Source organism: Rhopilema esculentum, chromosome 9 (assembly GCF_057945365.1).
Source record: "Rhopilema esculentum isolate cy_ngs chromosome 9, ASM5794536v1, whole genome shotgun sequence".
Classification (NCBI taxonomy): Eukaryota; Metazoa; Cnidaria; class Scyphozoa; order Rhizostomeae; family Rhizostomatidae; genus Rhopilema; species Rhopilema esculentum.
Genome location: NC_142823.1, coordinates 2,240,927 through 2,266,924, shown reverse-complemented (window position 1 = coordinate 2,266,924; position 25,998 = coordinate 2,240,927). Strand labels below are relative to the sequence as shown.

At 37.2% G+C, this 25,998-nt stretch overlaps 2 protein-coding genes across 4 annotated transcripts; both read left to right on the top strand.

Annotated features, from left to right (window-relative positions):
- The first annotated feature begins 36 nt into the window (after positions 1-36).
- On the top strand, positions 37-25,069 carry LOC135689077 (allene oxide synthase-lipoxygenase protein). 3 transcript variants are annotated; one of them, XM_065206193.2, is made up of 10 exons: positions 37-233; positions 17,012-17,358; positions 18,830-18,992; positions 20,695-20,795; positions 21,058-21,265; positions 22,444-22,805; positions 23,279-23,385; positions 23,592-23,697; positions 23,790-24,005; positions 24,622-25,067. In XM_065206193.2, the coding sequence occupies exons 2-10, from the start codon at positions 17,086-17,088 to the stop codon at positions 24,853-24,855; spliced, it is 1,770 nt and encodes a 589-aa protein (XP_065062265.2). In that variant the 5' UTR covers positions 37-233; positions 17,012-17,085; the 3' UTR covers positions 24,856-25,067. The 3 variants fall into 3 exon arrangements, with proteins under 3 accessions (XP_065062265.2, XP_088966224.1, XP_065062264.2); XM_065206192.2 differs by lacking the exon at positions 37-233 and adding an exon at positions 15,991-16,136 and having other exon boundaries at positions 24,622-25,069; XM_089110098.1 differs by lacking the exon at positions 17,012-17,358 and having other exon boundaries at positions 38-233; positions 24,622-25,065.
- Positions 4,916-8,893, top strand: LOC135694220 (uncharacterized). Its single transcript, XM_065212923.2, has 3 exons — positions 4,916-7,369; positions 7,568-7,780; positions 8,096-8,893. Exons 1-3 carry the CDS (start codon positions 5,727-5,729, stop codon positions 8,337-8,339), a joined length of 2,100 nt encoding a protein of 699 aa, XP_065068995.2. The 5' UTR covers positions 4,916-5,726; the 3' UTR covers positions 8,340-8,893.
- Positions 25,070-25,998: the final 929 nt, after the last annotated feature.

The window sequence follows — 25,998 nt, the reverse complement described above, 5'->3', positions numbered from 1 at the left end:
ATGCTGCTTTTGATGCCTCTGGGAACAATAGAGAAGAAGGAATTCAGTAGTTCGGGTTTCTGCACGAAAATGTTGGTCCCTTGACTCAGAAGATTGTATTTTGCCTTGGGTCAGGTTTATCGTGCTTGTTTGGTAGGCTCTTTCCATGCTGTTTTCTTCTCGCAACTGTTTTGGCACAAGCTTGCTTATGAAATGGTGACTGACGAAGTATGAGTTCCTCTACTGGCTACCAGGTATGTTTACCAGGCCGTTTAAGGAATGCTGTGTTATATGTAGCTTGGTCTTATGCATTGAAATTTAGTTCTCCTATGAACTTGAGCATTCCCACTTCCTTCGGAATAAATTTTGACACTTTATATCTGTTCCTTCTTTGCGGACTTTTCCAGTCCAAACATATAGTTACAACCAGCAAGGCTCTTATTTTAAACTTGGCAAAAATGCTGCTGTTGTATTTTTTTTATACATAATTATATTGGGTATAAAAACTTACAATAACAAATTACCTAAAACAGTACGTACGAACTACTAAACTACGTAACAAGGACGTAATCCAGGAGGAGCAATATAACATGACTGCCCCCTGGGATATGACATGTATCTAAATATAACCAATAATGAAACTATAACACTACATATACGTATACTACATTATAATAATACATACATATTAAAATACAACATATACATATACGGTAAATACTTAGGCCCGTTTCACATTGGACGACATTGGAAAATATGATGTTACAACGTTAATGTTGCAATGCTTTTGTTTCGATTTTATTTCAATTTTCCAGAATAAGGCCAATATATAAGGCCTAAGCGGCTCAGTTAGACATTTTAAGTCTTTTTGGGCAATTGCAAGAGGATTGTAAAACTTCGCAGGAAATTTCTTGCCTCACAAAGTTGTTGTCTTGCTCTATCAAAAGACAGGTCCATTTGGTAAAGTCTGCTTTGATAATTAGGCACAGTTTATTCTGTTCTTAATATTTTGGTTACTGCTGGTGCCGCTTGTATATTCTTTTGCATTTTATAACCATTAACGTGTGAGTGGGTAACTTCACGAGTGAGTGGCCCAAGCATAGTAGGCAGTTATCAAAAGATTTTGAAAGGAAAACATTTTCGAGCATTTTTTGAACATTTTCGGTATATTATATATCTATCATTCTAGGATTGTATTTTGTTCATGTTGGACAGTGATTGTGTTGCTTCCATGTACAGCAGGTATTAAAGGGTGTGTTTGTTTATGTTGAGCAAGATTAAGTTATTGGTATATTACACATCTATCATTCTATGATTGTATTTTGTTCATGTTGAACAGTGATTGTGTTGCTTCCATGGAGAGCTGGTATTAAAGGATGTGTTTGTTCATGTTGTGCAAGATTAAGTAATTGTCATATTGGGCTTTTCTGAAGCTCCAAACGATTTCCAAATAGTGCGTCAATTCATTAATTCTTGTACCAGCATAGCACGCTGAAATTGATTAATTATTCAATCAATCAATTATTCAATCAATCAATTATTCAAAATAAAACATGTCATAAAAATGCCACAATGCTCTGGGATTTCGTCTCGATTTCTAAGGCGCACAAGAAAGTCTTTAAATGGGCCGTAGTTAATGCAAATGATCTTTCATCGTCACATTCAACCCTTCAAGAGAGCTACTCAATGCGCTTGTTTTCTTTGCTTGTCATCAGGGGCTAAAGGGGGGGGGGGGGGTCTTAATAGAGAGGTAGGTTTAGCGGTCTGGGCTCTTGGCACAGTAGTTGACTGGAATTGTGGAAATTGTAATATCAGCATTAAGATGGGTACACTGGACAATTTGACACGTTCTTAATAATGCCAAACAAACACATGCCAAAAATTGCCCTCAAGTGTTATTTTTAGACTGGTCACTTGACCCGATTCTTCAATTTTGGGTATTTCAATACGTGGTCAGCTAACGCTTGATAAGGTATAGGTTCAAACATGATTCAATACGTAAAAAGTATAACAAAGAAACAATATTATCCTTCGATCCTATTTTTGGATTAGGGTTCTTGGTTCTAGGCCTCTTCTTCAAGTCATTACTTATTATTGACGTAATGTAATACTGCTATTTTTCTGGCCACGCAAAACTCGTGTTAAGACTTCCACCAATTCCATTCATTCTATTTCCTTGCATTAGTCACAGTTGCTTATTAGTATTTCTTTGTAATGTTGCCCCACACATATAATCAATACGCATTTAGGAAGTTACACTCTCGGATGATTAGACACATCCTGTATTCATGTTTAGCTTCGAACACTGCTTTTGACGAAACCTTATGTATATGTATTACCCTTAGTGAGGGAAAAAGCCATAACAATCGTGCATTTAGTGAAGAAAGCATGAAAATTGGCATACCTATAGATTTTGACATGCTGAAAACGATGAGATCGGGACCCCACCTGTAAATTACCCCAAAAAGCTATTTTTAGATGATGATACTCGGACCCAGTCCTCCTCAACTAATTCTACCAATTTTACACCACACTTCCATATTAATAGCATACAGAGTTGTATAAGTGTATAATCAGGCATGAAAATGCAATAATATTGTTATTTCAAAATGAATTGCCACCAAATTCTATTTTTAGATGGGGTTCTTGGTCCCAGACCTCCAGGAAAGGTGCTGATCATTTTTCTGTAGTACCCGGGAGCGAAATACTAAAATTACTAATTTCACAGAGATTAAGATCCTCATAACGATGAAAGCAATTCCTCAACTTTCATATTAGGCCCGCAGTCTATTTTTAGAAAGAGGTACTTGGACCCAGACCTCTACAAAATTTTCAAAAACAATGCGTCAAGTCATAAAAGTTAATTGAGAGGGGAATTCATTCAAATCATTAAATTGTACCAAAAAGCTTTTTTCAGAATGGGGTAGAGCAGTTTTTCTATCAATCTATCTTTATGTATGCAATGGATGGACAATTTCGATTTTCGCGATACAGAAGCTGAATCCGTAGTTAACAGCTGAAAGCAATCTGTAAGCGTTGCTTTTGGATTTCCAGAAACGTGGTATAATTACTGATCTGATCAGTTGCGTTGATGCATGTAGAAGATCCTTTGTCTTAAGAACGCGCGAGCATGCTACCCTTGAAGTGAGATACCTGGTAAAAAGAAAAGCCTGATCTTATCAAGATACAGGGGCGCGTGGCATGGTATGAGTAGGGGATATTTTGACATGACTGTAAGCAGAAAGTAGTCAGAACGGTTCCAAAAAGTGTCATGTCCGGAAAGAGGTTTGAGCTCTTGGACGTACCCGATCACTTTGATAGATGTCAGACTGATAGAGAAATAGACTGGAATCTCTGTTTTCTGTGTCAAGGAGTCGATCAAACTGCGCTCGTGTGTCCAGCGAATGTTACTAGAGCTGATGCTAGTCAAGGATATCTTGCTGTAATAGAAAACCTTAGACGTTTTGAGGAGATAGGGCAGCTACCGTCATCTCTGAAGCGAAGGTTCCAAAATCCGAATCTCTTAGATAATTTTGTTCAATACCAAGCAAAGTTTCATAAAAGTTGTAGAAATCGTTACGACAATTATCATTACAACAGGGTATGTAGAAAAAGGCGCGTTGATGAAAGCAGCCAGGAACAAGGTTCCACTGTGACTTTAAAAACTCGATCTCAGTATACTGCAGATAATTTTCAACCAACGTGCATATTATGTGATGAGCATGATTCCGACAAAAACTTGCACCATGCGCGCACACTTGGCTTGGATAAAAGAATTCGCGATGCGGCCATTCTGTTATCGGACGATAAGCTTCTTGCTAGACTCAGTGAAGGTGACTTGGTCGCAATTGAGGCTCGTTACCACAAGAACTGTTTGACCATTCTAGGAAATAGAGTACGAGCCATAAAATCTTCTAAACCTGCAGCAGATGTTGAGTACGAAATTATTTACGGAGTCGTTTTAGCGGAAATAGTCTCCTACATACAAGAATGCTGCAGTGTTGCAGAAACAATCCCAGTTTTCAAACTAAGTGCTTTGAAAACTCTTTTTTGCAAGCGCCTTGTCGAATATGGTGCATCTGAAGAATATAAGAGCAAGATTCACAGCACTCGCCTCAAGGAGAAAATTATTGAGCTACTTCCAGAACTGAGTGAGCATAAGAAAGGAAGAGAAATACTCTTGACTTTGAAGGAAGAGACGGGATCAGCAATATTCGATTCGTGCTCGTTTAGCGGAGAGGATGATGGTAGATGCCTTGCAAGAGCAGCCAAAATAATTAGAAAACAAATGTTTGCTGACGATAAGGAAGAACCAAAACATGAAGCATCAGTTCCGGCCTCACTTTATAGCTTAGTAAGAATGATCCTGGGTGTTTCGGTGATTGGAGGGGAGCCTTGTGAATTGAGCAACAGTAGAGCTGCGACATCTATCTCTCAGTTGATTCGGTTTAATACAATCAGAAAAGAAAAGAAGCATAATGGCATTGTTGAAAAAATACGGCACATGAAAGCTGACGAAACACCATTTCCTCTCTATATTGGATTGATGATACACAGCAAAACGCGAAAAAAGGGCTTGGTAGTAAACCTTGCAAAGCATGGAATAAGCGTCCCGTACAATCGCGTGCAAAATTTCGAACTAGCGGTTACAAAACAGTTGTGTAAAATTTACAGAGAAAACGGCGTAGTTTGCCCACCAAGTATCCAGAATGGTATGTTCACGTCTGCAGCGATCGGCAACATTGACCACAATCCATCTTCATCTACAGCATTGAGTGCTTTCCATGGTACCAGTATCTCAATTTTCCAACATCCGAAAATCATGAGAGGGCAGACACAACTGCAATTGGAGAATGATATCGAGAAGAGCAGTGTTCCCTTAGAGCTGCCAAGCTACTATACTGAAATATGCCCAACAAAATCGAAAATACCGGAGTATCCACTACAGAGAACAAACACTGAAGATTATAGCAATAACGCGCAAAAATTGCTTGAAGATAATGGCTGGTTGCAAAATTTGCACTGCTGGGAGAGTTCAGAGGTAGAAATTCCTTTGTTCGAAAGAGTTTCTTGGTCGGCATACAATGCAAAGAAGCTGGAACGAAACGAAGCACTTCCGACAACACTTTCAACGCTCTTGCCACTTCTGAAAGAGTCTATCACGTCGACGGCCACAGTTGCCCATACAATGAAGATAGTTAAGCTCATATTACAGCATGTGAATCCTGGACAGATTCCTGTAATGACAGCGGATCAGCCAGTATACGCGATTTCAAAGCAAGTGCAATGGCTCTACCCCGAGCTTTATGGTGAGGGTAAGCTATTAATGATGATGGGTGCCTTGCATATCGAAATGTGCCTTCTCTCAACCATTGGTGATTGGCTTGATGGGAGCGGTTGGGTTGAACTTTTAGTAAAATCCAACATCAGCACGCCAGGAAGAATCGAAAGTATGATTCAAGGCAAGCAAGTTAAGCGTTGCCGTTACGTTCACCAAGTGACATGTGCTGCACTCTACCTCCAACTTGGCGATGTCTACAAATGCTCAGGTTCATCATTAACACTGCAAGATTGGATCGAGAGCAAGCGGGCAAAATCACCACAGTTTCACTACTGGGCCACAGTTATTGAATTGGAAGTGTTACTCTTAAATTTAGTCCAGAGTCTACGTGAATCAAACTTTTCCATGTTTGTACAGACTCTTCAAGAAATTGTGCCATGGGTATTTGCACTAGATCACACTAACTATGCAATACTACTCCAACTGTTGCTATGCACGGTGGCTTCCTATCTTTATTCAAGACCTAAAGATGCTTTCCTCTAGACATCCTTCAATTCACAAAGAATTTATGGAAGGGAACTTTACAGTAAGAAAGACAAGAAAGGCGTTTTCAACTATTGCTGAAGATCAAGCTCATGAGCAGAATAACAAAGTTATAAAAATTGACGGTGGAGCGATCGGCATTCTTGACAACGAAACCGCTCTACTGAAATGGATGGTTGGGGGACCGGAAATTGCCCGGTTAGTTAACGAATTCAAGCATTACGACGAACAGAGTGAGGACGAAGACAAAACTCCAAAGGAAGAGTTGCCACATCATGAAGACTCAAATTCTTTTGAAAAGCGTTTTCGAAAAGATGTTGCATCGCTCAAAGCAACGTTGTCAGAGATAGGGAATCCATTCGATGAAGGTGATATTCTATTTCAAATAATGACAAAGAATGTCATGGCTGATCCTTCAATCAAGTCAGTACAAAACGCTAAAAAGATCGGAGAGGCACAGTATCAAGCTTACGTCACAGAGAGACTGCTGACTTGCAAGAAATCAATCTACGAAGTTATACCGAAAAACAAACTCTCTCTATTTCGCAACAAGAATGCAGTGAAATTCTCAAAAGGTATATTGAAGGTGGTTTCTCTTCAGCAGGACCGAAAGCTCTATGCATCACTCTATGTTGCTTGTCAATCAAGGAACGGTGATCTGGCTGACTTCTTTGCTCACGAGAATCATGCTTATCCACCAGCAATATCTGAATATGGAAAGCTACGTAAAGGCAATAAAGCTGATTTCCTTGCATGTTTAGAAAGACACGAATCATCAGACGTTGACGAACCAACTGGTGTAACTGCAAAGATAATAGATGGGGCAGCAATGGTTCAGTTTTCAAAGCCAAATCAGGTCAAAACATTCGGTGAATATAGCAAGGAAGTCTTTCGTAAAGCTGTCTTTAGAGAATTTTCCACCAATGGCATGCAGCGAGTCGATGTCGTCTTTGACAGATACATAAGTGGTAGCCTGAAATCAGAAACGAGAGAAGGGCGAGGTTCTGGAATTCGAATCCTTGTTAATGAAGCCACTCCTGTCTGGAAAAATTGGCAAAAATTTCTTAGAAATGACGAAAACAAAAAGGAGCTGTTTCATTTGCTGGCTGTCGATTTGACAAGCGAATCCTTGACAAGTTGTGTCGTAGTTGCTACAGATTCTGAAGAAGTGCTATCATCAGAAGCAACAGATCTTACGTTTTTAACTCCTTGCAACCACGAAGAGGCGGACACACGCATTTTCCTGCACGTCAAACATTGCGCTGATTCCGGTCATAGCAAAGTCGCTATAAGAACTGTCGACACAGATGTTGTTGTTATCGCCATCTCATGTTTTCATTCACTAAAGGTTGAGGAATTATGGATAGAGTTTGGCGTCAGGAAATCAAGACGGTGGTTACCAGTTCACTCGTATGTACATGCTTTGGGACAAGACGTTTGCAAAGGCCTTCCATTTTGGTATGCATTCACTGGCTGTGACACTGTGTCGTCATTTTCTGGAAAAGGAAAGAAAATAGCTTGGAACACCTGGAAAGCTTTTCCTGAGGCCACGGATACCTTTGCAAGGTAAGTTCTTTAAGTGACTAAATTTTCTTTTTGATAGTATAGTTTCTAGCTTTCTGTCACAGAGATACAAGAGAACTTCAGAGCAAAGAACATTCTTCTGGGATTGCTGAATAAACTCTTGTTTAAAGATTTATCTACAGATTTATTGTATCTAAAGAAGTGCATTTGTTTGCTATTTAAATTCATCCCATTTTTCAGATTGTCGAATGGTGAGAATGGCCAACCTAGGGATATTGATGTCAAGATGATAGAGCGCTTCGTGGTATTGATGTACCAAAGAACGTCTTCACTCAGCGACGTAAACGAGTGTCGCCGACATTTGTTCACCAAGAAGGGTTGCCCAAGTGAAAGTTTGCCACCAACAAGTGATGCACTTCTTCAACATACAAGACGGGCTATTTTTCAAGCTGGGTAAGTATTGAAAGACTATTCACGTTGAAGTTTGCAGAAGCATGTATTGGTAACATTGGGCGACCTGCCTTCCTTGAAGGCGAAAAAAGCTTTGGATAGTAGACCAATTCTTGAAGGTTCTTGAAGCTCCTTTTTGCTTTCACTTCATCAAACATTTCTTTGGTTCTGTTCCTTAACAAAACTTACTTCATACAAACTCAATAGTCATTGTGAAAACCAACTTTCATTGTTCGACCCAAACACCAAATTCAGACTCGATATGCTTCCAAATATTCTGGAAGGGAATGGCACTAAGATTTTGCTCTTTCCTTAAAGGTTTGTCTGGTATCAATCAACGGTGAAAACGCAGCATCTACCTCCAATTGTAGAATGGGGTTGGAATGAAAATGTGTCACCTTTATGGATGGTTGTCCTGGAAGCCTCAAAAGCATGCCAGGAGCTAATCAAATGTGGATGTAGGCAGAAATGTTCGACACGATGTAAATGCAGACAGTTTGGTTTGGAATGCACGGAATTGTGCATGTGCAATGGGCAGTGCCTCGAAGAATTAGACATTTGAACTTTCAATTTGAACTAATTTTCCTTTGACAATGAAATTTTCGCGCTTGATGAACAATTAATCGTTAGTAGAGGTCTGGATCCAAGTACCTCTTTCTAAAAATAGACTGCGGGCCTAATATGAAAGTTGAGAAATTGCTTTCATCGTTATGAGGATCTTAATACTGTGATATTAGTAATTTTAGTATTTCGCTCCCGGGTACTACAGAAAAATGATCAGCACCTTTCCTGGAGGTCTGGGACCAAGAACCCCATCTAAAAATAGAATATGGGGGCAATTCATTTTGAAATAACAATATTATTGCATTTTCATGCCTGATTATACACTTTTACAACTCTGTATGCTTTTAATATGGAAGTGTGGTGTAAAATTGGTAGAATTAGTTGAGGAGGACTGGGTCCGAGTATCATCATCTAAAAATAGCTTTTTGGGGTACTTTACAGGTGGGGTCCCGATCTCATCGTTTTCAGCATGTCAAAATCTATAGGTATGCCAATTTTCATGCTTTCTTCACTAAATGCACGATTGTTATGAAATCTGCCACTGGTTGCCCTCACTACCTTGTATACATTGATGTATGACAATTCAAGGATGCTAACCAGGCCCGTCGGAACCGGGGGGACTGGGGGGAGGGCTGGAGCCCCCTAATAATTGTCAAACTGTGGTATGTTTCCTTTATAACAGTGTACTGAATGAGAAGGAAAACAATGGGCAGCCCCCCCAATATGAAATTCGTTCCGACGGCACTGCTAACTGTTCAGCTCAAGAGGCTTGAGAAGTCTCCTGTAGCTCGTCGATTTTATATTGTAGTTTAGGTTTATCCAGGGCAGGCAGTGCTGGTAAAAGACTGCGCTGGGCCTCGTCGTTGTACATTTAGGACAGACAGTGCTTGAGAAAGACTGTGCTGTGCCTTGTCTATTAATTTGGGTTCACGGAGAACCGAGGATGTGTATTACAGATTTAGCTGAAAAGTTTAGCCTGGAAAGACTGCATGACAAAACGTAGAAGATGATTAGCCGCTCGCCAAATGTCGTCATTTCTTGTAATTCTCTTCACGGAAACGGACACAAAGTATATCTGCCCACAATTTTACATGTTACAGTAAACATGATAGTATGGCTGTCTACCTTTTGGTTAACCAAACAGTATGTTCAGAACAAAGTAGAAAATTATCCCTAGATGCTATTAATGATAGACCCAGGTCACTTTTTAGACTTTTTTCTATTGTAAGTTATTAGTCATTAGGTTTTTAACATGAAAAGTCTAGCACTCTATACTTTGTGGTACACTAAAATATCACGGGGAGATAAAATTCTGCCTAGATTTTCTATTCAGAAAGGGATACTTCGATCCAAGCTCATTCGATTTAATCATCTACTGTTAATAATCGCTCATTTAAAATGTAGCTTCATACAACTTATCAATCATCAAAATCTATTATGAACAACGCAGTTAATATATGCATAAGGCGATATGTATAAATATATATGCGTTTCCTGCCTCTGAAAATCAATGCAACCTATCACATGTACAGGAAAATGTTACCTTCACATTTCGCTACTTCTAAAAGTCTCACACAATTGGTATCAAATGCTGACTGTGAAATGAAGTAGTAGAAATGTTAAGTACCCTTACTGCATCTTCAAACTGAAACATATTCAGAAAGGCGAAAATCGTTATAATCGTAGGTTTTTTTTCAGATACGATCGATGCTAAACTGGCAGCCAGTGCGATAAAGGCTAATCATCCAAGGAAATTTGACCCCTTTATTGCTTTAACAAGCAACAATAGCATTAGTTCTAATTTCATTACAGTAAACAAAAAAAGGAATTGCACTGATTCTTTTAGCCTCTGTGTTTTCCAAACTTCAATAGGTAGTTCTTCTATGCTTTTCTTGAAGGCCTCTGAGAGGAGTAGTAGCAATCCAGAGATTTAATATTCACTTTATTTCGTATTCATACCAAAAATAGTAATGATTTATAAAAAAAGCCTATAGAGGCCTGGGCTCCAGTATTACATTCTAAAAATAGCATCAAGGGTAATATTTCAATTGCTTCAGTGTTATACTTTAATTGATTTGAATTGTATTTAAACCTATACCTTCATGCTCATTTTGAACGTTAGTTAACTAGTATGGATGAACTACGTATGAATAAAATCCAAAATTGAGGACTGGGGTCGAGAACCCCAGTCTAAAAATAGCACTTGAGGGCATTTTCCGGCTTGTGTCTGCTCAACATCATTATCAGTGTGTCAAATTAGCCCAGTGTACCCATTTTCATGCTGGTATCACAATTTGCACAATTCAAGTGAAATACTGTGCTTAGAGCAAGTGAAACACTATGAAGGTAAAACCCAAATTCAAGATCTGGGTTCCAGTACCTGTTGTATTTTTACGCATTCGTTAGGGTAGCTTGCGGTGACCGAAAAGCTAGATCCTCCTTTAACAATGCGATGGCTGAGAGAAATCAAACAGAGAAAAAGACAGAGTGCCAATCTATTATTAACACAAGTACTTTCTCTAAAACTGTAAAACTTGAGTGAGCAATTAGCTAGCAACTTTTATAGTAGTCTGTCTTGTGTCCCTTGACAATCCATTCTTCGTGTTAGCACCACTATGTTCACACGTCTCGGTTAATCAAAACGTGTTTACGAAGAAACAGGTGTTAGTAAACAACTTTAATACAAAGGGTGTTTACTAAAAAAGTTGTTTACCAAAAAAGTTGTATATAAAAATCGTTTATCAAAAACTTTACGTTCGTAACAGTACCCAATTCTAAAGATAGCATCAAGGGGTAAGATTATCAATTACATCTTTTCGTATAACTTTCCAGTTTGTTGAAAGAATAGAGGATGCTAAATTTTATATTCATATGAAATAGAATAATTATTTAGGAGAATAATGCCTAAAAAAGAGCTGGGTCGTCATCTTATAGTGACCTTTGTCAGATTCTGACATTGGCTGTCACAGCATGATATAAAGTTCTGTTTTCTGCCAATTGAATAATGTCTACGCCTCTTCTGTCTAAGCATTTGCCTATCCAACCGAGAAATGTCTGTCTCTGTCTTCCTCGATCTCTTTTTCCTTCTACTTTCCCTGTTACCACTTGGAATTCGATATCTCTTTTCCTCAGTACATGTCCCAAGAAGCTACATTGTCTCTTTAGTATCAGCTTCATTCTTCAGTCTGAGCCCTACTCAGTACATTGTCATTCGTTATCTTTATCCATGTGATTCTCATCATCCTCCGTAGAAGTCGTATTTCTGCCGTCTCGAGTTGGTTTTTTGATTGGTTGGCTTATTGTCCATGCCTCATATCCATACATCAATGTATTCCATATATATCACTTTATAAGTCTAAGCTTGGTTTGATTGTTAATACTTCCTGCAGCCAGCACATTTGACATAGACTTGAATGCTGTTTTTGCGATTCCAATTCTTCGATTTATTTCTTGATCTGATTTAGCATCTGATGTCTGTTATGACCGGGCAGAAACGGACAACAGAAACAGACGTGTCTCTAATAGTGCATATTCCAATTCTCTAATCACCGAACCATCACGGTTTTCCAATTTATAGATAAACATGACATGTCATCACATGACGAGCACAAGCAATACGTCATTAATTAGCATTTCCTAATGACACCATTAGAAAACTCATGATTCTACAGATGTGCCTTTGACCATGACATCAAATGCACACTGTCAGTTCTCTACGTTACATGTAATTAAGCTCCCTAGATACTCGAATTTTTCTACTTGTTTGACTTTTATTCCATCAATTACTAGTATTCCATCAATTACTATTTTTATTTGAAATGGTCATACTGAAAGTCTTCCCTTGTTTATCTGTAGGCCAAATCTTCTACTTCCTTCCGCTATTACATCAATATTGTTTTGTAGCTGTTCTTCTGAATATGCGACAATGACAGTATCATCTGCGTATCTGATGTTATTTACATTGAACCCACCTTCTTTTACTACATTCATTTGGCTGATTTTCCTCATTATCATCTCTGTGTATAGTATGAAGAGCTCTGGTGACAAAACACACCCTTGCCTTACACCTCTTGCTATGTTTACCCAATCACTCGTATCTTGTCAAATGCGTATCGCTGCCTGTTGTTGCCAGTGTAGATTCTTTATTAGTTCTAAATCTTTACCGTTAACGTCTAGTTCTTGAAGTAATTCAAATAATGTTGCATGTTGGACTTTATCAAACGTCTTTGTGTAATCGATAAAACATATATAGACATCTTTTTGCATCTCTACACATCTCTCCGTTATCATTCGAAACATGAATATTGCATTTTTTTTGTCCCCTTGTCTGGTATGAATCTGAAATGCTCTTCTGATGTTTTACCTTTTGCCCTGCATCTCATTCGCTGTATTAGAATTTTCAGAATCACTTTCATCATGTGGCTCATTAAGCTTATTGTGCGATGGAGCTCACATTTTGTTGTACCTGCTTTCTTTGGCAAAGTAATGTAGACAGATCGGGACATGTCTGCTGAAAAATGGCCTTCATCGTAAATCTTGCTGGCTACCTTAGTCATCTATTCTGCACCTAAGTCATCAAGGGCTCGAATCAACTCGATCCGGACCTGACTATTTCTGACCTGACCTTTTGGCATGCTTTTTATAGCTTTGACTATTTCTTCTTTTAAGATAGCCAAGTTTTCTCTTTCTCTCTTTGTAACTAGATATTCAGATAGCTCACAAATATATTCTTTCCATCTTTCAAGTAATTTTTCTTTTTCAAAAGTAATAGTGTCGTCTTTTGCTTCGATGCAATTGGCCGAAGAACACGTTTTGCATTTTCTAGTGGCTTCTTTTTTTTGGTATGCATTCGTTGGGTGTTTTTCTTTTCTATTTCTTAAATTTCCTGACATTGGTTGTTGAGTAAAAGCTCTCTTGCTTTTTGACAGGTATTTCTAACCGCCCTGTCTAATTTCTTGTATGCAATGATGTTATTATTTACTTTCCTTCTTTCATTCATTAGCTTCTTTCCAGTGTCATCCATGGCTTGTGCTTCTTTTTGCGACAAATTGTTATTGACATTTTAGCTGCTTCTTTTAATTTCGTTTGAAATAATTTGACTAATAGCTCAGTGCATTGATTTTCAATTGTAATTTCTATTTTCTTTTTTTCGTTTCTACCTCCTTGTAAACTTTTTCCTTAACTTCCCTATCCTTCTCTAGGCTTTTTAGATGCAGCTTTAGTGAATAACTTTTATGTTGTTTGTTGTTTTAGTCGTCGCGGTCTGGTCACTGTTGCAGTCTGCTTCTGGATGTGTGCGAATAACTCTTACAGTATTTCTGTATCTCCTATTGATTGTGATATAATCGATTTGATTTCTAGTAATCCCATCTGGACTTTTCTATGTCCAGAGTTTTCTTGGGTGATTAGTAAACCATGTATTCATATTGATTCGGTCATTTTGCTCCCACCATTCTGTTAACTTTTCTCCTCTTTCATTCTTCTCTCCCAGGCCTTTATGTCCTAAAACTTCCGCATGTCTGTCTCTTCAAGCTTTAGCATTGAAGTAACCTATAACTATGTTTAGTTCATGACGTTTCCATTCTTTTTTACATTTGTCTAATTCCTCAGAAAACTCTTCCAATTTCTCTTCAGTAAACTCACTTGTTGGCGCATAAACCTGCGTGATGTTTGTGTTGAAAGGTTCGGTTTTCAATTATACTAGAGCTATTCTGTCTGAGACCGACCAGAATCAAATAACTAAATTTGCAACATTTTCAGTCACTAAAATTACAACTCCACTGTGGATACATGGGTACTAATATCATATTCTAAAAATAGCATCAAAGGACAATTTTTATTTCATTTTCTCTTAACATATTTCAATATATAATAATGCCTGTAAATCTTTCCTCTTGCACTTTCTTCATTGATAAGTAATGACATATGGAGATTTGCCCCAATTCGAGGACTGGGGCCAAGTACCCCAGTCTAAAAATAGCACTTGGGGGCGTTTTTCGGCTTTAGTCTGTTCGGCATCTAACAGCCCAGACTATAATAAAGCTTTTACGGTATGCCGATTTACAATGATTGACAGAGATTCATTATCATTTGAGCCGATCCAAGATGACCTTCGCATATTTATTATGACTCATGATGATTCTCGATCACTCATGATGATTCTCGATCACTCATGATGATTCTCGATCACTCACAATGATTCACGATTATTAACACTGCTTCATGGTGGTTAATTCTGGCTCTCAACCATTTGCACTCATTTACAGAAGTTCGTGATTATGCAGACATGTCGCAAACTTGAAGAGTTTATCAGAGAGAATGGCTTGTGATCACTGCAATAAATTTCTGAAGGTGAACATTTCAAGTGCATCACGGATTCTGAAAAGAAACTTTATGACATACGTCGATCCATGACATACGGCACTGTTCCATTGACAAAACAGATAATTACAATTCAACCAATGATGTGTTTCATGAACAGTTTCATGGATATTGTCAGCGGTGTCAAACAGCTTCGTCACTTATTGAAAATTGTATCGAATAGAAAACCTTAATCCCCACAATAGATTTCCTTCCGGAATTTCTTTTTAAAGAAGACCTGTTTTGAAGAACTAAATTAAAGTTCGACTTAGAGAACCTTGACCTTCCACCTAAGAATTCGTTGCGCGGGCCCTGTTTGACATGCCTAGTTCATATTTATTCATTCTCAAAAACCTGACTATTGAAAAGGAAGAGGGCAACGGAGGTAGGGAGGACTGGCCTGTTTGTCATTCTCCTTGCCATATTTAAATAGACTAGCAGTAGCCTTGCAGGCCATGTGTAGATACATCAAGGATTTTTTATCTTAATAATCTTATCTTAATAATCAGGTTTTAATATTCTTATTGCATTTATTGAAAATACTTTATTTCGAAAGAGAGTTTTATGCAGCAAGGAAATCTTTTTAAAAGTTAGATGTCTTTTCAATATCCAATTACTGTATATAACCAAATTTGAAGATGGCGCGAAAAAGCAGAAACATAGCATGTTATATTTTTAAGGTAAAAAGATAAAAAATTTGCTCGTCTCTTATGTAAAACCGATTCCAAAATGGACTTTAACAGTTTCAAAACCATATTACGAATCATTTTCAAACTAACAAAAAATAACAACTACTGTATTGATCTTCATCTCTTAGACTGGGTCAAAATGACATCACAACACCTTCTGGTAACAACTGAAGCTAGAAGCTGCCGTCCCCTGGAATAAAGCATGTCCAACTTTAATTTTCGCTACATAAAAGTTGAAAAAAGTTCAACTTCTAAGTTAATTTGCCAATTCCACTGAGTGGTAGTACGCTCGGCGAATTTGCTGACGAAACTGGCCTTAACAAGCTCACAGTTTTTTGGTTTTCCTCAAACTTGGCCCATCGAATCTTCCAAAAATGTCCAAATAGGGTGTTATGGTTTTTAACTCTAAATTCTTCTTTTGTCAAATCTAAACCATATTGACACAGAAATTTAACAGACCGTTGCCTGAATTGTTCATTTGAATGTTTAAAGACTTACCTAAGAAGAAACATCCTTATCAGTCTGTTTGACTGGTTCTGGTTATACGCAACAGGTTGACCTTATAATTCACTTGCTGGTAGCATTTGTGAATGCCAGTTACAGTAGTTGCAACTTCATGCTTTTGAGTAGCCTTGAGTAGGCTTAATTATATCAAAGTCAGCGATCAATTTATTCGCTATCCGCTATGGGCAAATCTCCAGTTGGAAGTCTGATCCTCCTTTGCTACTTATGTAGCGTTACTTTTGGTATGTTTATTCTACAAATATTTTATGCCACATCTTAATGCAACATAGACAGTATTTTCTGTTAGAGATTTAAGGTGCAAAATTGCAACAACAACAAGGAAAATCAAGGAATTTTACGCTTTAAGAACCGTTCAAGCTACAACTTTACTCCTAATTTAAGAAAGAAAAACTTTTATTCCTAGCACTCTTTTTAAGACGCATTGAGGGATTGGATGAGTTTGAATAAAATTGGAGAGTGGTGAAACGAATAGATTTATGAAATTCTTCTAAATCTGTTGAAAGCTTTTGATTGTCTATCCATTCTTTTAACAATCTACACGCCTAGGGATTAGGTAGGAATTATTTTTTAATCTTGAAAGACTGTGCGTTCAACAGCACAGAAAGGATCGAAATAAAGTGACATTAAGGTGTAGGGTTCTGTCGCTGAACAACCGATAGACTACAAAGGAACAAACAGGAAAGTTCTGTGGCAATACAAACTAGTTTGATGATGTTTGTTATGGAGTACCACAAGGAACATTACATAACATTTTCATTGATTTGGGATATTTGATTTCAATGCAGGAAAGTTGAATGTACCAAGCTAACTTTACTTCATTGTACCGACTGGCAATGAAAAGCAGATCTTTTTGGCAATATTTTGATTAAAACTACAATGAGTAGACTTTCTATATGGCCAGCAAGTAGAACTTGCGTGTCGAAAAGTAAGAGATCAAACTAGCTTTTCTCAAAAGCTGATTAAATGCAAATGCTGTTACTGAAACAGCCAGGAAAATCTACCAATAACATTAAAAACATGAAATTAAAAATTGTAAGTACAGAGCTCGAAAATGCTGTCTAAATTTTTGCATTTCCATGTGCCTTCATATTTCAAGGTGAGCTTTGTGAAATATCAACACGTGAAGAATCAAGCAGCTATTGCAGGAAAATACGCGATGAAAGTCTAAAAATGGAGCAAGTCTTTTACAAGCTGACAAGAGAGATTTCGAACCCGGGCCCAGCAGATGCACCCATGCCCCTTCTGGATCAACCTCTAAACGCAACCTTCAAACACTTCCTAACAGACAAATTCGACGCCCATTGCTTCAATATCCAGTTCATTGTACTTTACAAAATGTTGGATGGCATATCTCAGGCAGCATTGAAGCATTTTGCAACCCAGAACTTCACAACCTTTCACGAATATAACAATGTTGCTCGGTTTTTTAAAAAATCCCTTGGGGTAAGTACCGTTTATGTTTGGTACCATAGCAAAATAGAGTTAAAGTTCGAAACCTCTTTCACCCATTAAAATGAACACAGCTTTTAGCAACTAGGAGGGCTGTTTCATCGGTAAAAAGGGATTAGAGCAATGGGGGTATGTTTAGAATTGCTGTAGAAGAAATTTATTGTCGTGTTTCAATTATCAAGGACAGATGATGTTCAGTTTTTGTACCCCCTTCCCCCAGGTCAATTTTGATATCTTTACTCTAACTTGTAATAAAGGGGCTAGGGGTGTAACATAGGCATGCTACTGGACACATGTTAAGGGGCTTCTTAAACACCTAATCTTTGGATCTTCTAGTTATGTACCAGGGAACTTCTAGGAAACAAGTTCCTAAAAGGCTTGAAATTGTTGGATCATATGTTTGATGACACTGTTGATAAGCATGTTGCAAGTTGGTCTAGACAAACAAATCTCAACAGTAAAAAGATATATAATAGTTTCAAACAATTTTGGAAAAGGGGAACTTACTAGTTTTTAATCTGACAAAAGATATCTTAATTACTAAAACAGCTAAAAAGTATTTTCTATAAACAGAAACGAATTACACACTAACGAGATACCATGAAGAGCAAAATATCACGACTTCCCCCTGGCTTTTATCATGGATCTAAAACACAACTACAAAATCATACCTTAAAAAAAATTTTACAAAATAAAAAAGAATTACAAGTTACGAGAAATTACGAGAAAGAGGAAGAATTGCAAGTTTTTGCTTCTTATTGAAAGTGTTTGGAGATATTTTAATAAGTTGATATAGCCAAAGAAATTGTAAGACTTGTAAAGAAAAAACCACAGTTTGTATGTTGTTAATAAATTTTAGCCATACCTTTCACCTCTACACAATTGTTGGTAGGGCTTTGAAATTCAAGAAAAATTTCTGGATTTTGAGTCGACATTTTCATAAGCAAAAAATGATCAAAATTCTCTAATTCTTTCTTACTGTTTAGCTAGTACCAGAAACAAACAGTTTGGACCTAATTTATGTCTTCAGTCTATTGTGGGCTCCTTTTGTATCATTAAAGGAAGCTGACTTCCGTACATGTAGACCTATAGGAACTTATATATATTTTGTTTTATATGACAAATAATAAAACATTAGTCATAAATTGCGCAATCCCTTGAATTTGTTGCTGCTTTAAACTAATGCCAACAACGATTTGGCCTCATTCACGATCGCATGTTTACTTGTTGTTCCAGGTCAAAGTAAACTGCCTTGGGTGCTAGTCATAGGTCTAAATTTTGCTCATGTAAAAAATGTTTTAAAATTTTTGGATGAGTTTGAACATGTGCTGGTATGATGATCAAAAAAATGTGTAGCCCTTTTTATTCAAACGTTTGTTGTTGTTTATATAACAAATAAACAAATAATTAGTTAAGAATGCTAAACTCTCTCCATCTGTTAAGAAAGCTTTATTCTCTTTTTCAGTTGCATGATAAAGAGAAACAGAAGTATTTTAAAGATCCGTCGATTAGCTATCCTTTCATGAAAGATTTTACAAAGAATGATCATTTTCTTTCGGATGAGTACTTTGTGGAAACATTTCTGGCAGGTTCAAGTGTCATGGTACTGCGTCGCATTACAAGAAGAGGTAATGAATCTATGTATATATAGTTAGAAGAAGTTTATCTAATAGATATATCTTTATAATAAGGATTTTCAGAAATGTCCGATTTTTCTCAAATTTTGCTAAGTGAACTGTTTATTCTTAAATTTTTAGTGAATGTTTGTGAATGATTAAGTCTAAATGTTCTTTTCTAAGTGTTGTTGTTGAGAAAATTCTGGTTCTGGTCAAAAATGTTTTGCAACGTTAATTAAAGTTTAATCTTTTTCTCACAAATTAATTTTTTTGTGCAAGTCTTGTAGCTTTATAGATCAAAAAGCTTTCCCAACTCTTTTATCAGGGACCAAAAAAACATGGGGCGCAGGGAGGCATGGCTTTCCCAATCTTTCAATAAGAGAAGATTAAAATCAACTCAAATTATTTACTTTGATCTGCTTTAAGATTACAGCCAATATATTGAACAAAAATCCACCAGTAAAATAGCGTCAGCGAAATGTTTGTTGAAGTTAGGGATTGAGGGGGTGAAAGGAAACTTTCTTTACACTGCTTACCCCTCCAGTGTAGGATCAGTGGCGTTTGCCCTGATCATTAGTTTAATAAGGAACCCTTTCCCTTCCCGTCGCTTTATTCATTTTCTCTGTTTTCTCTTAGCTCCTTGTTTGTGCTTTTTCTTCATTTTCTGCCATCACTAGAAGTTTTTAAAGCCCGGTTTACACTACAAATAGCTACCTGGGTTCAACCGAGGTTGAGTTCACCCAGAGTAAACTCTGTTAAATTTGTATTCTAAACGGAAAGTGGGTTGAAACTGGATAGGTTTTGCACATTTGTCGTGACAGCATTTACTGTCAAAAAATCGCAATAACCTGTAATATTCCATTTCCGCGAACAGCAGCTGCAGTTTCTTTATATTTCGCAAAAATATTCTACAACTGTTCATTTCTTAAAGATTATGGTAATGCTATTCAACCAATTGATAAAAAGAGGCCAAATACTGGCGCCTTTTTCAATTCACGACCTTAATCCCCATCCGCAGGTGAAAAATTACCCAGATTCAACCCCGTTTTGCGTTTCGTATATTGGTTGCATAAGCTTGGGTTCAACCTCTGCAACGTTGCATTTACACTGCAAAAATCTAACTTAGATTCTCTCTACCCCGGTTCAACCAAGGCTCGATTTTATAGTCTACAGGGCTTTAAAAACCATTTTACAATTTTTGTCCCCTATCGTTATTCAATTTTGACAATATACACTGCAAACGACACTTTTTGGCGCCAAACATTGCGCCTCAAGCTTGCATTGAAGTGCAATAAGATTTTTATATTCCTTGTACAATTGCTTGATGATCGCAATGATCTCATTTAGCTTGAAGCGTTGTAGTTGCATTCTATAACCTTCCTGTTCTGTACCCCAAAACATTGTAATGGTGACGAGCTAGCATAATTATTTGCCAACCTGTCTATAGCTCCCTTCTCCACTCCAAAATGTGTTCTGGCATCCCTGCAGTGTACATCTGCTTTGCCATAGTTATACTCACATATTTGTCCCTGCCTGGAAGCTGCTTTATATAACCCTTGGACCAAACCGGGAGACTTTTACGTTGTTGGTAATTAACGTTGATTAAGAAACTGAGAAATTCCCAGTACTGGAAGTTTTTTTGAATCGACATTGATTTCTTCTGCTGCCACTATCTAACATAATCTTTTTTAATATTTTTTGAATTCGGTAATAGGCAAAATTGGTACTAATTGGAATGTCCTAAAACAAAGATTGAATCCAAAGTTCAACTGGGGTAAAGCGATTCACTCTGTTACAAAAAGAGGCTGTTGGCAGGTACTAACATAACTTATATCTAAAAAAGGGATTTACAAATTGTGTCTCCTCCTTTTTTCTTCTTGTTGTTTCTTACATTTCAAATATCAAATATTTTTGATTTTGCATTCTACGAAATTATTAAGAAGTTTTCAGAATACCAAATGATTTAGAAAAGCTAAGGCCTTTTTTCATAAGCCTAGTATCTATTATCAAACACTGTTTGTAACTTTTAATTTTCAAGATTATTAGAATCTAAATGAATTACACTGTTTCTTGTTAGTCAATCATTGGAAGAATGGTGTATGTTGCAGAATTTCCATTGCTTACTGGATTAAAGAACCTCCCCAACATATTGCCTAGAAAATATCCACCTGGTGTCAAGATGATCCCCCAAACCAACCCCATCGCAATATTTGCAAGTCGGTATAATCCAAAGAAAAGGAAATACGAGCTGAAACCGGTCGCCATTCAGATAGATGACACACAAGGTATGTGATAGAAAGCTTTTAACCGCCTAAATCTAGTCATACTGAATTAGCTGCCTACTGCTTCAACCTATCATGCAGCATTAGGTATTAATGACGATGCCGAAGATATCTTGGTACCAATATTGTTGAATGTTTTGAGCGAAATGCGTTTCCTCCGCAGGTGCAAAATTCTAAACGCTTTGATGTACAATAAATTTGCATTATGAAGTTGGGCTATGCAAAAGCTTTTACTTTCTGAACTGCGATTTTCACGGCGTAGTATTTTTATCATGACTTAACCCTAACCAGACTAGGCTTTTTGAAACTTTCGGGAGACTAAGTGCCCCCCCCCCCCCCCTCCGTAATTTAGCTAGGACAATGAACTTTGTTTGGATGGTACTCATATCTATTCTCCACATTTCTCCACATATCTATACTAATGTTCAATTTTTAAGTCACGTGGTTTAACGATGACGTCATCATAATGGTGGCCGGGTGGCGCAAAAATTTAGAAAATTTTAGAAAATCTTAAAATATTCATAAATTCCAAAGCATCGGATTTTAACATAAGTAAATTTAATGCATCTTCTAATAGAAACAAGAAGAATGACACAATTTTAATGCTACTTCTCAAAATTATTAACGTTCCACACAAAAGAACTCAACATATTTTGTATTTGGCTATAATTCTTTCTATATAACTAAATGATCGATACAACCAAATGTCATGTTTAAGTTCATTTTAATGCCTTAGCAGACAAATTAATCAAAACTTGCAGTTTTATTAATGTAAAACCTATAAAAATGTCAAAAATGTGTGCACATGCGCAGCATAAAAGTCATAGAAAAGAATGTTGAATTTATATTTTCTGGTCAGAATCATGAAGAGAGCACAAATTAATGCCTAGATACTTATTTTCATCAATAAATCTACTTTTGTTGCGAATCCGTGGCAGATTAAACTATTTATTACTTGACTAGTTTTAAAAACGCCACTTCAAAACCCCCTGATTAAAAAAAAAATTATCTTTTTATATGAACATGTGTCAGACAGGTTAAAACTAAAAGTCAGGAGGTATGAGGGGTATTGCTTTGAAACTCCTGAAGTTATGTAAGAAAAACCAACTAGGGGGCACTTTGTGTCCCCCCCTAGTCTGGATACGGTTAAATTAATCCAATCATTTTTCCTATAAAACTAGCGGCAAAAGTGTATGCTCCATGCGATGGATTTCATTGGCAAATGGCAAAAGCGATTTTTCAAGTCTCCAGTATGTATTACACACAAGTTCACGAGCATTTACTGCGCACTCACTTTCGTATGGAACCAATTTGTGTTGTTTTGAAACGGCAGCTATCCAAGTTCCATCCCCTGCACGAGCTACTGAAATACCACTGTAGAGGACTAGTCGCGGTAAATGCAAATGGTTTCAAGGCACTTAATAGCCCAGGGGGTTTCCTGAACCAGCTGTTCGGATATGGACACGTTGGTAGTTACAAATTGCTGCAAAGAGGATATGAGAAGATGGTATGGAATGACATTGGTCTGGAAAACAATATTAAGGTAAAAATTAGTTAAGCGTCTATTGATGCAGTTACTTTTATTTCCCCTTTTTGTTATAATGTGCCCCTTTGAGGTGATAAACAGACTTTCACTGGAAATAGCAAACAACTTTTGACATCTGATGGTGATATTAAAGTCTTCTTTCTCAGTAACTTCGAAATATCAACAACTTCAAAACATTGGAAGTAAAAACTTGCGGATAAATAAAGAGAAGATTAATTAGAAAGATGAAGATTCTATGCAACTTAGGTTCTTTACAATCTATCTTGGATGACGCAATCAACGAAAGATTGTTAGAAAAACCGTCAAGGACTTTATTCTTTGCTATTTGCAGGACAATTATAAAGCTTTAATTTGCAGTCAAGCAGTCCTGCCCAGATTTCTGCCCTTACCTTTGTGCAACCTTGATTTTTTCAAAATAATTTTAATGGCACGTTTTTTAAACCATTTTGCAATCGAATATTCTTTTTTAGGAACGTGCGATGAACGACAAAAAGAAGGTTCCTTTTTATCCGTACCGCGATGATGGCATCGTCGTCGATCGAGTAATAAAGAAGTTTGCAGGATCTTTTGTTGATATGTAAGCCTTGTATCAAGCTTATCTACTCTCATTTGCCTTGTCGTCATAGCATGTTGACAGGGCTTTCAGCGATTAATGTCTTAAAATTGATTTCAATTATGATATCTCCTAGTTCAAATACAATACCTCAACACTTTTTTAGAACAATCTCAAGCTGATGCTTACAACATATTCAACCATACTTCTTACATGAATTTTTTTTGCAGATATTACGGTGCTGATGAAGACGTCCAACAGGACAGCGAGCTTCAAAGCTTTATAAACGAGCTTTCTATTAACGGAAGGAGGCCGCCAAACAATGGAACCGGAAGGGTGAGATGTTTAGATACTGTTATAGATTTCTCAATGCTTTCTCAGTATCAAATCTTTTTTTTCTGAGACGGAGTTTAAATTTTATTTTGCAGGTTAAAGGTCTACCTTCACATTTTACAACGAAGTTTCAAGTTGCAAAGTTTCTTTCAGAAGTACTCTGGATTCAAGTTCATCATGCTTTGATGACCTATCCACCGCTCGTTTTTGAATCGACAATGGCTCTATCTCCATCTAAACTTTATGCAGATTCTAGAGGATACAAGGAAAAGAATCTTGCCTATATGCTCTCAGGTCCTCAGGCAGCTATTGTAAGCCCTCCTCCGTCTTTTTTATATACCTGGCATGGCATTCCTTTTTAACCATACACTTTACTCAATTAAGATCTTATACTGTCGAGATGACACTTCAACTACTTTAATCACACTATCAATACGATTCAGCGGGGAGTACGCGCCTCGATTGGCTCTCTTTAGTTGCTACAATGCCTGCCAAAAGTTTTGGAACACTGACATCACTTTCCAAGGTCAAAATCAATCACCCCCCTCTCCCCTATAGAACAATGTTGGTTTACTATCAAACGGGTTAGGATTTTGGGGAGCACTTTCTTTTGCGCTTCTTTTATGAAATTTTTCTAAATCATCAACATTGTTTTAGGGGGAAGGGGGCGGAAGTAGCAATTTTTTTTCATGAAAGGAATGAAAGATATCAAATGTATGCTGGGTGTTCCAAGTACTTTTAGCAGGCATGGTAGAACTGCCTTCCTCAGCCACTTGATTTAAGAAGCTCAGTTTCAGACAATGCAATCAAAGGATTGTTTATCAGAGCACATGATATATTCTAAAATATTGTAAAGTAATTCTTAAAAGTGCAAGATAATGAATACAAAGCAAGAAGCGACATAAATTTGTCTTTTTTCTGAAATAGATCCAATCAAGGCTGGCTGCAAGCATTGGAACTGTCCATTACGACAGTCTGTTTGATTATGGTGAAGAGCTGAGAGACGAACCAATGAAAAGACTGGTAGCAAGGACTTACAGGGAACTAATGGAGAAAGTAAAACCACTTCTTGATAGAAGAAATGAGCGAAGGTTGAAAAGGGGACAAGCCACATACCCATTCATCGTTCCTAGTTGGGTTCCAAACAGCATCACCACATAGAAAAGAAAATTGTACCTCAAGTTGAGGTGCACTAATTCATTTCTCGTTACTTGGCTTATTTATGGCATAATGCAATAAAGAACGGAAATGACATAAACTCAACAACCAATATTAAGCCAAGGTCATGCAACCAGTATCCTAAAATATACAGCATCTAAAAAAGTTAACTAACATAGTTCAAAGTAGGCATGGCTTCTAGAAATAAAGCTTAATGTGTACGGAGCTCCATTTCTCTTATGCCAGTAGCCTTTCTGCCTATTGTTTGAATAATGGAATGGATAGGACGCTTTCTTAAAAAATATCCTGCAGCCTCACTAGCATGAAAAGTTCCTATCACGAATATAAATAATTGATAGCAGGTTTTACAGAAAACAAATCGCGGCACTAAGGTATATTAAACTGAAAACCCTATAATCTTGCTTTTCACCGGAAAAATTAACTAAAAGTATTGTCTTTAAAAGCCCAAAACTATTTACGGGTCAAAATAGGTGATTTTTGCAAGTCTTGACGTTTTTGATGGAGACCTTGATAGAAAACGTATCTTTTAGAGCGTGAATGTCCTTTCATTGGAGACAAGTCTTGAATAAAATCCTTTTGTCTTTGATGTAGCAAGGCGGAAATTCGTTTTCGTCCAATTAGATGCTTTGTTTACAATTTTCTTTTAGTCAATCAGAGCTTTCCAATTTTGCCTGGTTTGTTTACAACTTTCTCAAAAGCACTCCTAGCTGAAGGAAATTAAATGTTGAAGGAAATTAAAATGTTTATTAAGACCATTAGGAAAAAGGATTTTTAAGTTAAAAATGAATGTGTGTTTATGTTTGTGCAAGTAAGACAGAGGTGATGTTGGCAGGGGAAAGTACCAGGCTGTTGTGATGTTTGGCTTTATCATCAACCATAACCAATCCTTCCACATCAGATCTCACTTTACCTGTTCTTCTTCCTGTCTGTGTGATTTACTGCATCATCTGCACCAAATGCCAATCTCTTCACATCGGCAAAACCTCCCGTCAAATTAACAACCGTTTTGGAGAGCACTTGAGAAATTATGCTAACAAAATCCATCTGACAGAAAAACACCAAAGCGATGCAGATAGCAACATATCTAAACATTTTAACTCCTCCAATCATTCTACTGCCGACATG

Coding starts and splice junctions, on each gene's coding strand:
- LOC135694220 (XM_065212923.2), top strand. CDS start 5,727: ATGCAATACTACTCCAACTGTTGCTATGCACGGTGGCTTCCTATCTTT. Junction 7,370..7,567: donor GCCACGGATACCTTTGCAAG/GTAAGTTCTTTA, acceptor CCCATTTTTCAG/ATTGTCGAATGGTGAGAATG. Junction 7,781..8,095: donor CGGGCTATTTTTCAAGCTGG/GTAAGTATTGAA, acceptor CTTTCCTTAAAG/GTTTGTCTGGTATCAATCAA.
- LOC135689077 (XM_065206192.2), top strand. CDS start 16,076: ATGGGCAAATCTCCAGTTGGAAGTCTGATCCTCCTTTGCTACTTATGT. Junction 16,137..17,011: donor CTTATGTAGCGTTACTTTTG/GTATGTTTATTC, acceptor TCATATTTCAAG/GTGAGCTTTGTGAAATATCA. Junction 23,386..23,591: donor GCAGGATCTTTTGTTGATAT/GTAAGCCTTGTA, acceptor TTTTTTTTGCAG/ATATTACGGTGCTGATGAAG.